Source organism: Labeo rohita, chromosome 18 (genome assembly GCF_022985175.1).
Source record: "Labeo rohita strain BAU-BD-2019 chromosome 18, IGBB_LRoh.1.0, whole genome shotgun sequence".
Lineage (NCBI taxonomy): Eukaryota > Metazoa > Chordata > Actinopteri > Cypriniformes > Cyprinidae > Labeo > Labeo rohita.
The window spans coordinates 24938630-24952764 of NC_066886.1; the positions used below are offsets into that span (position 1 = coordinate 24938630).

A 14135-nucleotide genomic window follows, 5' to 3' on the forward strand; every position below is an offset into this window, starting at 1 on the left:
AAGCAATTTCAGCAAGAGAAATGTTGATTTTTCTAAAAAGGAAACAAATTGTTTATTTATCTTATTTTCGCTTGTATATTTAATATTGCTCTTTAATAAAGAAAAATGACTTCTTATCCGATTACGCGATTAATCGATAGCTACAAGCCCTAATAGACTGTGGCATTAAATTAAGATCTGCTCATGTTGAACTGTAATTAGACGTTTTTATAGTGTTGCGCATTGATTATAACCAATCACATGCCATTCTGTTGAGCTTAGGAATGGAATGGCCAATCAGAGGCATTCAGATGAGTCATCGCCGAAACTGATCAGTTTTGTTGAACTCTTGAATTCTCTCATCATAAACAACAAAGCGCAGATGTACATGCAATGTAATTAAGAGATAGCTTCATTGATTATAATGATAATTGTTTTTTTTTTGTTTTTTTTTGAGAGTGCTTAAACTCGCAATAGATCAAAGTTAGTGATAAAGTCGCTTTCAGTATATAATTTATTCACTGTTTGAATAATCATGAAAATGAAATGTTATAATTATCAATTTCTAATGTTTTTATTAAATTGTAATCAGGTTAAATACAAATTCAATCCCATTAAAACATATTTTATTAGCCTATGTGACACTCATGTCAGGTTCTTTACTAAAAATACGAGTTTATGATGTTTGTAGTTAACAGATTTTGCTGTTTTTAGCCTTACCCTGGAGGTGGTTTACTCTCCGCCTATGTCTTTGTGCATATGTTTGCTAAAGAATGTGATTTTGAATCAGTTAATAAATTCCATAATTGCTATTTTCTCAGCTATGTTAATTTCATATGCATTATGGAAATATATTTATTTTTTAACTTTGAAGAAATTAAACCACTGTAATTCCTCTGTGAAGTTAAGGATACTGTTCTTTTGTCTTTTTTTTTTTTCATTCGTCCATTTTATGTTAAAATGTCTTTGCTGTTGACCATTTTTGCATTTGCATGCTGAAATTCTCTTTGTTTATAGTAAAATGTTTGCTAAGGGAGTTTGAACGTGATTTTGAATGTGCCATTGATGATCACTGCTGTAGGAGTATTCTGTTTTTTCTTACCCTCTCTCTGTCTTCATGCTTATTTTACCTGAATGGTTTTATAGTACTGATTTAGCTCCGTTATAGAGGGTGAATCTCACTCTTTGAAAGCGTATTAATGCTTTGGATGCCTCTGTGTCAGACTCAGATAATGGTGCTCCTGAGCTCTCATGGAGTTCAAGGCTGACCTTGATGTGTTTCAGAGTGAAAACAGCCCCTCTGAAACCACAGCATTAACAACGGTGAAAATGCTTTTTGACTGGCTTCTCATGTGAGATTGAAAGATGGCTATAAATATATCTGCTCCATCCTGTCCTCTGTCTGATGGTTGTTTGCCCTTGCTTTACGATAAGACTGCATTTCTAGCATAACATCAGCTAGTAGCATTTCTATAAGCCCAGGGCATTAAAGCATTTGGTACTTGAGCCAGGTAATATTTGAGAAATATCTTGATGGTGTTATTCAATCGAGGACATCTTCTGTCCACCTGTCGTGTGCTAATCAAGCCAACATATTTAAAATGAAACACAAGTGTACTGTGCAGTTTATTCTTCATACTGGCTACTCTTTTATATAAACGGTATATAAAAATAAACCAGTTCTTTTATTATCATTGATACACTATTGTATATTTTTATTTTATATATTTTTTTATATTTTATATATATTTTTTAATGTAAAAAACTGTTTTTCAGAAAATGCACACTAAACACTATACTCATGCACACATGAGCTCACTATGAGTGACGTCTACTATAGGTATCTTCTCTGAAATAAACAATTAAAAAATTAAAAATTAAAATTATTTAACATTTTAGCTCGATTTCTTCAAATATCTCAATTTGGCAGTCAGATCAAATATTGAAAGAGATATTAAAAATCATGCTTAATTTTACTTCATAATGGTTTTATTAATCACATTGGGTTACATGGTCAAGTAGAGAGCATTCTGTGACATTTTGCGCTTTGAGTTTTCTGTCCAGTGTGTTCTGCTCTACACTTTAAAAAATTGCTGTAGGTAATCCATACTGAAAATTGAAAAATCCATACTACATACTGCAGAAATGGTAGGAGTAGTATAGTATATACTTCGGTCTGATCCCATAAAGTGCTGCTGTGTTCGTCTCTCTCTGACGCTGGTTTCTGGTTTTAGCTCCAGTCAGAGTTTGGTGTGGTTTGGGTTTGCTTTCGTCCCTCTGTAAACACTGGAAATGACGAGGGGAGCGAACATGGCAGTCTGAGAGAAAAAGAGCTCTGACTCTGAAATGAATTGTAGTGCTGTTGTTTCTACCATGTATCATTGTGCCATTAAAGTTTGTGATTAACGGTGATGTTTTGCAGGAACTTTATCTGTGGTAGGAAAGCAAACTGGAGTTTATGTTCATGCTTGGTCTCGTCCCCTGTCTCAATCCCACAGCACACAGAGGAATAGCCTGTAATTACACACAGAGATGATGATGGCCTCTCTGTTCTGCTCTGCTACAGCCCCCTCATACCTTCAACTTAGAAAAATGCAGGGTTTCCAGCAAACTTAGTTTTAAAATACTAATTTTGGATCTTGGATTATGTAGATGTTTTCTTTTCTATGAAGACTGTAGATGTTTTGATGTTAAAATACTTGTTTCTCTCCAGTTTTATGTGAAGAAACTGCAACAAGTTGACCATTTGTAAGTTGACTTTTTGGAAGAGTCATTACAAACACTGATTCCGTGGAGCTTTGTATTCTTGACCGGACAGATTTAACTGATTGTGTTGTTGTGTTCACCAGTGGCATGGGGTGTGACTACTTGTTTGTCCAAACAATTTAAGGTGGACAGAGTGAACAAAAAAATTGTTTAAAAATTATGACTATTTGTGAGGTTCTTTTTGCCACTTCTAGTGGTATTCTTTCATCTTTTTGTATTTTAGTATTTTTCATCTTTGTATTTTTTCTGCAGCCCATTTCACCTGGTTTTGTGATGGCATTAAGAGTTAACCTGTTCCAGAACACTGAGCTGTGATGCTCATGTTGGGGACGTATGTTTAATCTGGCCTGCAACATGTCCTGGACCCAGTCACTTAATTTCAAAATGTCTTGTCCTCGCTTTACTCTTTCTGTCATTTCAGTACTATGCACATTTTATTTTCTGTAACTGAAACGGTTTAGTTTGAAATGTAGGAGAAATCTGATTTATATGATGTATAGTGGACTATTACTCCAGTTTGGGAGCAACAGCAGAAAAGGCCCAGTCACTCTGAGGTACAGACACAGATAATTTGACTAGAACATCTGTAATATTGTGTAGCCTTCCTGTAGCTCAAGCAGTAGATTGTGGCACTATCAATGATAATTTATAAAATATGTACCTTATATGCAGTGTAAGTCACTTTGGATAAAAGGGCTTTCCAAATGGATAAATATTAATATAAAAATAATACATTAGAGGCCTGGAGAAAATCAGCAATGTTCAGTATGGTAGTAAACCATGCAAAGGCTTAAAAACAAACAGTAGCACCTTAAACTCAGTTGTGTACTGGATTGCCAATGGAGGAAAGCCAAGACTGGTGTAATATTCTCCATTCTTGTTGTCTGTCAGAAGAGTGGCAGCTGCATTCTGGAAGAGTTGCAAAAAGGACAGATGGTGTTGAGAGATTCCTGTATAGAGAGAGTTGAAAGTGAGGGAGAAGAAAAGACAGCAAGTAACTGTTTTAACATAGATGCATTCATCAAAATGGAAGTTGATCATTTGCAAATTTCATGGGTTTCTATTACCGTCATATAGTAGGTTTCTTACAAAGCAAGATTTAACTTCGTGCATTCAAGTCATGTCGGATAGATCATATTTACGAGTTGAAATTTTCCTTAAGCCCGTGTTTCCGAGTTGGGGGCGTGTCAGTGAAAAAATGCATCGGATGCTATGGACAGAGCCAAAGACAATAGATATGCAGTGTCTGTATTGATGGTAAATTTGTTGAAATTAATAAAATGATGTCGGCGCCAATAGCCTCATGGTTAGTGCGCCAACATATAGCGGCGTTGCGCTGCGGGCGTCCCAAGTTTGAATCCTGACTTGTAGACCTTTCCCGATCCCACCCCCTTCTCTCTCTCACTTTGCTTTCTGTCAAACTACACTGTCCTATCTAAATAAAGGCATAAAAATGCCAAAAATAAATCTTAAAAAAAAAAAAAAAAAATCAATTAATAAAATTACTTTTTTTTGTAATGTACAATAAAAATAAGTTGCATATACAAAATATTATATCATTTACAACCGTATTTGGGATCGTTTGAAGACGCATTTAAACTGTATTTTGGAAGTTTAAAATCGGGGCACCATATCAGTCCATTATATGGAGAAAAATCCTGAAATGTTTTCCTCAAAAAACATAATTTCTTTACGGCTGAAGAAAGAGTGACATGAAGATCTTGGATGACAAGGGTTGAGTACATTATCTGTCAATTTTTGTTCTGAAAGTGGACTTCTCCTTTAAGTAAATCAGACCCTGTGCTATGGTAAGTTCTAACTTATCTGAAATATCATCCAGTATACATAAATCAAGAAGTTGTGACTAGAGGTTTCCTTTTCATGTGTGGCTGAGGTCTATTTGTAGTTCTGCAATTATGGTAATGCTCTTGTCTTTCTTTGACCACAAAGCATAGAGAACAATTACAGAGATTCAATTCCAAAACACACTCTGACCTTCTACAAAGAATGTAAAATATGTGAGATGAATGGAATTTGTTTTAGTTTGTGTTTAGAGTGAATCGATTGTGCAAACCAGCTTCTACTGTACTTGTTTTGCTCCAAACTATCTCATATGGTGGACATTCTGCCCCAGAGGAATCCAGAGACTTGTCCAAATTCAAAGTCTAAACCTTTGCCAGGAACCAGCGGAGCAGATGGCACAATCAGACTGAGCTCTTTCCTTTTTTCTGGGGGCAAAATCACCGGCATGTTTAATTTCAAACCGCAGATAATATTGCCATTATACTAAATTGAATAATTCATTAAAACTTTATTAATAATGAATCATGTGGTGAAGGGATATCACAGATTCTTGAACATGAGTTGGCATTAACATTGCAGAATGCTATGGGTGATTGCATGGTTAGCGTCACACGTGCATAGATCTTTGTATTGCTGTAGTTTACGCTCTGTTGGATGACTGGTATTCCAGCACAACACTTCCTTGTACAGAAGCTTATTGTTTTGTCACATCCTCCCTTGAAATGGTGTATTTTGAAGCACCGACTTGTTGATTACAGCTTTGGTGTCAGGAGACTAAATTCCAATTTGACAAACCGTCTAGAGGTAAAGAATGAATCTCAGAGCGTTGGTCATGTGCATCTAATTACCATCATGCATGTGAAATACCCTTTAGAAAAGGAGAAGAACAGGACTGCAATTAAATGTGTCTGCCTGCCAAAGCCTGTATTTGTGCAATGTTGTGTGAGCAGTGAAGAACAGTTTATACTTTTTCTGTTGATTCTCTTTGTCTGTCTTAGAGTAGACTCAGCCTCAGACGGCACACCCACAAACCACCCACAGTCCCCTCACTGACCGTTTCATACATATTGCACGGATATGAAATGGATTATAACACAAAAATAGGCAATGTAAATAGACTGTGGATAGTAAATGTTTATATGTTCACATGATATGTGTTGTTTGACAACTGTAAGTCATAGAGATAATAAATAATAAAAAAAAAAGTTGTGTTTGAGGAAAATCAAGTCCAAGGAAGAGACATGCAGAGAAAATAAAATAGGGTCTAAAATAGAGCCTTGTGGGACACCACAGTTTAAAAGTGTGAGGTAGGAAGACAAATTCTCAATAATGACATAACAAGTTTTGTCCTTCAGATAGGATTTGGTGGCCCTAAGGCAAAGCAGACCATGAGGTAGGATCTAGCTTATCTAAAATATCATCTAATAAACATGAATCAAAGTTGTGACTAGAACATTAAAAGAATCTCAGAGATTCATTATCCCTTGAGTTTATGAGTAGAACTGTACAATTTGTCTTGTTTTCCAGTTATATTTGTTACAATAATGCATATTTATTACTATTAGAATGAAATAAATTGTAAATTACACAGTGAACTACTTTTTTTTTTTTTTTTTTTTTTTTTTTTTAGGTTGTTATCAGTACAGATGGTCTTGGTAAATAAATAGATAAACTGTCAGTCAAATTATCTAACGTATCAAATTATCCAACGTATTAAGTCTAAGTGAGCAGTTCTTGGCCAAAATTTAATACAGAATGGACCAGAGTTTGTCAATATTAAAAAGCTAGGCTAACAAGACTAATCTTTGAAAGTATTTGTGTGTGAATTTATAATTACTCTGCCTGATACTGAGGAGAGAGTTCGGCTACCTTCTGTCTTTCACCACAGCCTCTGTCTATAAGCATCCTTTGAGTCCTGACCCTGCAGAGAGAGGAACAGTGGGACTGAAATAAATTAATGAAAGTCAGAGAATGAAATGAGTCTTACCCTCTGATTATCTTCTCACAGGGTAACCCAGACTCGATTGCGCTGCTCTATTCACTTTATAAAAGACGTTTAAAACGCCTTGATATTGATATATCTTTATTTATATACATGAAATTTTATATTAGGGAGCAGCCTATGATGTAATTAATTTGACCAAATTTAAATGACACTTTTTTCCTTTTATTTTGCAGCTTATCATTCTAGAGGACTATGCCGACCCCTTTGACGCAGCGGACCAGGCGGGAGGCACCCAAACGGTCACAGAAAAGCCAGCAGAGAACGACGGCTACATGGAGCCCTACGAAGCCCAGAAGATGATGGCTGGTAAGATGAAGGTGTTTTCCCACAGTAATTCAATGCATCATCTTTTGTACTGTTCAGCTTCATGATTGCAAACTCTGAAGTGACTTCTGGGAGAATATAATCAAGCATGATAATGCATCTGGGCCTGTTTAAATGTGTGCACTAGGCCCAAGGGATCTCGCTCAATTTACGCTTAGTAAGTCACTCTCTTGCTGTTAAACATGGCTTCCGTTAGATGCGATTTGTTTTTTTCTTAGTCCTTGGAAATGTGGTGTCTAATTTCCTCTGTTTTTCGTTTTCCGTTTAGCGCTGTAAACAAAAAAACAACAATCAATTAGATCCTGCAGATTGTGATGACTTCCTTTATATGTTGCGAAACAGCTGCTCTGTGCTTCTGTTTAGACAAAATTCATGGGTCTATGGCAGCAATTAGCCCTGCTTGAGCAGAGTAGTGCTCAAAGAAATCCTCTCACCTGTCTGAATCAAACGGCGGCCATATGTGAGCTGTCTAGAGTCCGGTAAATACAGTGCAACCTCCATAAACAATCTGCATATGTCAGGTACTGTGGTCACGTGTCCACGTACAAGGCCACAACCGCATGCACGCATGCACACAGACACTGTTGGCTGTTTGTATATGCTATAATGGGCTTTGAAGAGGAAGTGCCTGTGTTCCTCCACTCAGCGTGGCTCAAACAATGGAGAGGCAATCTGTCATTGATTCACTGCAGTCTGGTGCTGTTAGCCCAGATGAACCAACCAAATTACTCAACAAACGGACCATGTAGATGCAGGGTAAACAGTGCTTCTCAAGGTCAGACTGAGACACTGCAGAACTATTAACAGCTAGTTTACCATAAATGAAAACACTGCCATCATTTGTTCACTCGCATGTTATTTCAAACCCTAAAATGATTATGGAAGTAGTCCATATGCAACAAAAAAATTATGGGTAACGCTTTACAAAAAGGTAACATTTGTTTAAGGGGTCCTATTATACCTATCTATTTTTGTTAATTTTAGTCAGTGTGTGGTTTGCATGTTTAGGCATAAAAAAGATCTACAAAGTTACAAATCTCAAAGTCCAATCTGAAGGGAGATATTTTGTTTTTAAAAAATCCTTTTTCAAGAACTACAATGAAAGCTTCCTTTGGACTACAGCGTTTGTTTTCCGGATGCTGTGATGTCACAAAACGGCCCATTAGATAAATAGTTAGATAAATAGGCCCATTAAAATAAAGCCGCCTACAGAAATTCGAATGGTTGGGGGGTGGGTAGGGATGAGGTGGGGGTTTGGCCTAACTTTAGCAATGCAGTGCAGAGAGACACTTCTGGGACACTTAAACGAGCAGCGGCACATCGGGTATAAACGCAAGCATTGACTATAGTGGCCGCAATCAGCTCTGGTGGCCGTGTCGGAGCCTTAGCGTGCCACAGGCGTGTGGTGAGAGATTTATTCATCATACAGTGTAGATAGCTTCACTTATAACACAAGTGTTTGTTAAAATGCATACACTTGCACTAGACAAGGCTAGGCTAATCAGTGATAATGTTCTTTGCTCGTTTTCTGTAACTGGTAGCTGCTTTTTGAATAACTAAGGAAATGTGAGTATTATAATTAGTAAATGTTTTTATTCAATTGTTGTCATGTTAAATACAAATTAAGTCATATTAAAAACTTTAGGCTGCTTTAGCCTTATGCTGGAGCTGGTTTTGGGCAATGAAACTAAATATGTAAATAGTTCAATAAATTAGCACGATAATATCATGTATGGGCAATCTCGCAGGCTGACGATAGGACCCAACACTGCTTGAATGCTGAATACCACCGAATACAGATTACTGCCACCTGCTGGTGTGGGAGAGTTATGTTCTCTTATGCAAGCGTAGAGTATACTTGCTAGTTGGCTGTTGGTTGTAGTCTGTCCGGTGTCTTCTAGTGCAACTTTTCTCAGGCGATGCAAGGCAACCTTAGGTAGCACCACAATCAGTTTTCCTCAGCGCTAGTTTTTTGGCGTCCGTTTGGTGTGTCGATACCCTTAGGGTGAGTTGTTGGATGGATCGGTGTGAGGAACCTGCAGTGTTTTAGATGATTCAGCTTCTGTCTCTTCCTCTCAGTTTGAACAGATGACTTCACAGTTTAATCATCCACTCAGCATGACTCCAACACTAGAATCACTGTGGCTCTGTTTGTTTGACTTTGGGTTGCAAAAGCTGGTTTGTTCTTTTCCAACTGTATTTGAACAGAGGAACAGGCGTCTCGTAAATCAGCTCAGCGCATAATTTCCCAGGTTGATGTTTCGTAACACGTCATCACCTCTGAGGAGGACAGCTGGACATTTATTTTTTTTACATTTGGACTCTATTCCTTCTTCCTTTTTTCATCTATTTATCTTTCCATCTGAGCCATCTGTCCTGTCACAGAACACATAGAGAAAATAAAATAATAAATAAATGTATCTTGGATGTGCTTTGTAGCTTTCTAAACAGAAGGGGAGATGAAACAGGCATTTTATTGGCTCGTTACTTTAATGTCTAAATGCTGTCCATATTTATGCATTTTTGAAATTGTTTGGCACATTGTTTTGACTACATGAATTGTACTTACATGAAAAATTGGCACAATTCCTACAAATCTGGGTCTTTTGTTTAACTGCTACCAGAGATAGATAACATCTATCTATCTGTCTAAAGTATTATATATGTTTATATAAAATATTTAAATGTTATAACAATAGGGCCATTAGTGTAACACATGCTGCCTTTTTATTTATTTTATTTTAATTACACTTTTTCTAAAAGTGCATTAATGTATAGTGTTTTATTTATTTAAAGATCAATATGTACATGTTATGTTACTGTATTGAAATTTGGGATTATTTAATTTATTATAAAAATAATGTTAAAATTCAAAATTGTACACTAAGAAATTCCATGGCCCTGAGGCCTATTTTTTTTCTTTTATTTTTGCGGTTAAATATGAGCAGGAGATATGACATTGTTCATGAGATTCATTTATAAATGTATACCGTGGTGATATATGCCAGTATGTGTGCGCGAGTCAGTTCGTGTGTGTGGGTATGTGTGTGTGTTCTCTGTGGATGGTGTGTGGAATGTGTTGGTGTTTCCCCATCAGTATTTCCAGCACTGCTGTAGTGTTGTCACACACACACTTGCATCACATTAATGTGTGAGTGTGTAGAAGAAGCATGGCATTTCCTTCGATACTGTGTGTGGAATAACTTACTAAGTAAAGGAAGTGAGCAATTTCTCTTGTATTTTTTCCCTTTCTTTCTTTTTCTGTCAGTCACGGAGACACTAAACTAACAGAGACACTTTCGCTGAGCTGTTGTATGTGTTTAAACACGTCTGAAGTTTCAGGAAGGCAGTAAGGCTGTTGTGACCTGTCAGCCTGAACTCCAGTGTGTGTTTCTGTGTTCATGTGTGATGATACTCGTACGTCTCTGTAACACGTTTCATCATTCGGAAACTTTCCCACAATCCTCAAGGTCTCTGTGCTACGCAAACAAACACTCATGTTCATTCTCACACACACACACTCATTGCATGAGGAGAGTGTGGTTCACTGGCAGTAGTGCAGCCCATCATGTAGTATTTGTGTTTGCTTGTGGTGGATTGATGATGCAGAAAACAGATTTGAGGAGAGTTCTGAGGCCTGTGATTGGTTGTCTCTATCAGTGTTTGTCTCCTCCTCAGTGAACATTCTCACACTGAGCTGCAGTTTCACAGCATCTGCTGACTCAGGCTTTCTCTCTCACTCCCCCAATATTTCACCACTTGGGTTTAGTGGAGTATGTGAAAATGTGTCTTCAATCTGCTTTGTGTCAGTGTGCACGTACGTGTATGAGAGTGTGTGTGTATATACTTATTATTTATTGGGGAAAATGTCAGGAATAAACTAGGAAATTCATATATTTAAGGAATATTGTCCAACAGAGAATCCATTGTTTCTGGTATTTCATTTTAGTTTTTCATCCTTATTTAATGCAACTATACAAACTATACATTTAATAAAAAAAGAAAGAAGAGATATATACTGTGTATAAACTTTACTTTTATTTTACAGAATTTTCAGTATTAAGTTAATATTGATACATAAGAAATCCCCTTTACAATACCTTTCTAGACAATAAATAGTCTGTATGTTTGCAGTGTAGAGACAGATATTTTGAGAGTGAAATGAGTTATTGAAAAAAAAAAAAAAAATGGGCCGAGACTTGGTTCAGTGCACTGGTTATTGATTGAATAGATGCAGATTTTAATGTTAAAAAGGTAGTGTTTAAGCATACTAGTGATTTCTCTAGAAGACCCAGTTGTGACAGTTTGATTTAAAAAAAAAAAAAAAAAGTTCAAACTGAAACGTATGCATGTATGATGCATTTATAAAAATAGATAGATTGAATATTAATTTCATGCTGACTTTTTTTTTTTTTTTTTTTGTTCTTTTCCAAGTCATCCTTGTGCTGCACTGTGGTACTGACTAATGTTTAATTCTGATCTGTGAAGTAATTTCCTGTTCCTTCTGCTGTGTCTGTCCAATAATGCCAAACGGAGAGGAAAAAAGCAAAAAACAAAAATTGGGTCACTAAATTTTAAGAATTGTATCATGCCAGTGGCTTTATATAGGGAAACAGCATGATGCTGCAACCATAATTTTTATATAAAAGTTTTATATGAAAGAACTGTAAGAGTTGTGTGTGTGTGTGTGTTGTAATGAGATCAGACTGAGTGTTTCTGCTGTGTGTCCTGTGCCCTGCAGATGTGTCCCTTTATCAGAGAGCTTTTATTAATCCACTCACTCATGCCTGCACACACACATTTACACATGCTCTCTCTCTCTCACACACACACACACACACACACTCTCCATTTCCCATGTCTTTGGTTTCTGCGCTCAGACGAGCTGCTGCATGTTCTGTGATGTTCCAGCACTCATGAGCGCATTCAGCTGCAGACGTGTACAGACAGTGCTCTGCTTATGTAATTCTATGTTTAGTTAGCGGTGAAAGTATTTGGGAGTGATGACACACTTCCTTTGCGTGGTAATGTTAACACTGGTGTTCCTGGAGGATGCGTATGGGGCGGCTGAAGCGGATAGTGGGCGTCAGTGAGTTTCTGTGGATGATGGCTATTAAGTGTCCTCAGCAGTAGGTCAGTATCAGTCCTCCCACTCATTGATTGATGTATCGTTCCCTTAATGTAATGACTGCATGAGCTCAAAGAGGTGCTGACTGTGGTGAACACTAAATCTAAGAGACCAAACTTTTAGCCCATGGCCCTGTTGGCTGACATTAAGCCAGAATTGAGGAAGGCTAAATATGCTAAAACAACACTACATAAAATAAATAAATAAATAAATAAATAAATAATACAAAATGGAGGAAACAATTACACAATTGCAGGCCGAGCGGGAATGGAAAGAGTTATTATTGTAATATAATGCGCTTTGTACTGTAATATTTTCTCACCAGTGAATAAGACATGAGGTAACCTGACAGCATTGCATTCAATCCTCCACCAACGCCGCCTCTCATCATGTCGCTGATTAGCCTCTGGTCTGCCTGTGTGTGTTGATGTGTTTTTGGAGAATGCATGGCTTTGGAAACTGATTTGCAGGGAGGGTATAATCTTGCTTTCAAAGCTAGCTTGCTATCACTAGCCTCTCCAGAATCGCCTACTCTCTATTTAAGCGCACTAAGCAGTGAAAAAGAATTCAAAGTGGAGCTCACATACTGACAAACACCCGAAGCACGCATTCTGAGAGCACTTCTTTTTTAAGGCAGCATGCGACTTTAAATTCAGTTTAAATCAAGTCAAATTTCTCGTCAAATGGAGTATTCATGTAAACAGTTGGTTATGTGTTAAATAAATACAAACAGTTAGGTGAAAACCAGATTTCAGTTTCAGTAGTTTCAATATACTGATGTTTTAATATTACTGCTGCTGTCTGTCATTAAAGGAGAACTCCACTTCCAGAACAACAATTTACAAATAATTTACTCACCCCCTTGTCATCCAAGATGTTCATGTCTTTCTGTCTTCAGTCATAAAGAAATTATGTTTTTTGAGGAAAACATTTTAGGATTTTTCTTCATATAATGGAATTCAATTGTGTCCCCGATTTTTCCAAATGTAGTTTAAATGCAGCTTCAAAAGGCTCTAAACAATCCCAGCCAAGGAAGAAGGGTCTTATCTTGCGAAACGATATGTAATTTCTTCCAAAAAATAAAAATTTGTGTACTTTTTAAGCAAGCACAAAAGCTCATGTAGCACAGGCTCTGGGATGTGCGCTCTTGAATGATTCATTCATTTTGAATGGACCTTTAATGTGACTCGGGAAGAACGAGTCGTCTCTGGGAGTGATTCATTCAGTCGCGCATGCACAACATCCTATTAGGTTCTGTACAGGAATTAGTTCACCTGTTTCGAGTCTTCGGGTTTTTCGAGTTCGGGTTTAGCTCACCTCACTTCTTATCTGACAAGTTTTCGGGTTTGAGTCGTTCGTTTATCACGTGACAGCCCCATAAGATGAACGAAAGACTCAAACCTGAAAACTTGTCAGATAAGAAGTGAGGTGAGCTAATCATAGACTAAAGACCCAGGTAAACAATGAATTAATCTTTTAATCTGTTTCTTATAGCATTACAGTTTTGTCTTGTTTGTAGTGTGGTCATCGTTTGTGTAAGCAGTAGATGTGTTAGGGAAGTAACATGTAACATTTTAATTATATTTTGCTAAAATGAACGAAATGACTTGAAAAACAATTCGTTCATTTTGCTGAACAAGACTCAAAGGTCCAAGTCGGTAAAATGATCCGAACTTCCCATCGCTACTACAAATCACGTTCATCGTCTGTGTACTCCGGCTCAAAAAGGTAGAGAATGGCAAAAAAAACATTTTCTTCTACAATTTCAGAATCGTCCGATATTGTTGTAGCTTTTTGTTTGTAAACAGCGTTTGACTTACTTGCACACTTTGTTAGTCTTTGCGCATTCGCTTTGTAAACACTGGGTCTGTAGTTCCTTGTGACCTTTCGACGTGATTCAGTAGTACATAGTGTCGTGAACGCGCATCCCAGAACCTGTGCTACTCAAGCTTTTGTGCTTTAAAAAGTATTCACATTTTTATTTTTCGAAAAAAAAATGACCAATAGTTTCGCTAGATAAGACCCTTCTTCCTCGGCTGGGATCGTTTAGAGCCTTTTGAAGCTGCATTTAAACTACATTTTGGAAGTTCAAAATCGGGGGAACAATTGAAGTCTATTATAAGAAAAATC

At 37.0% G+C, this 14135-nt stretch overlaps 1 protein-coding gene across 3 annotated transcripts in view; it reads left to right on the forward strand.

Moving 5' to 3' along the window:
* The window catches only part of zgc:158464 (uncharacterized protein LOC791139 homolog), a 132456-nt gene that overhangs the window by 20961 nt on the left and 97360 nt on the right, over positions 1-14135 (forward strand). For all 3 annotated transcript variants that reach the window (XM_051135010.1, XM_051135009.1, XM_051135011.1), the window contains exon 2: positions 6727-6859. In XM_051135010.1, the coding sequence (XP_050990967.1) occupies positions 6727-6859 (133 nt within the window). The remainder of the gene's footprint in view (positions 1-6726; positions 6860-14135) is intronic.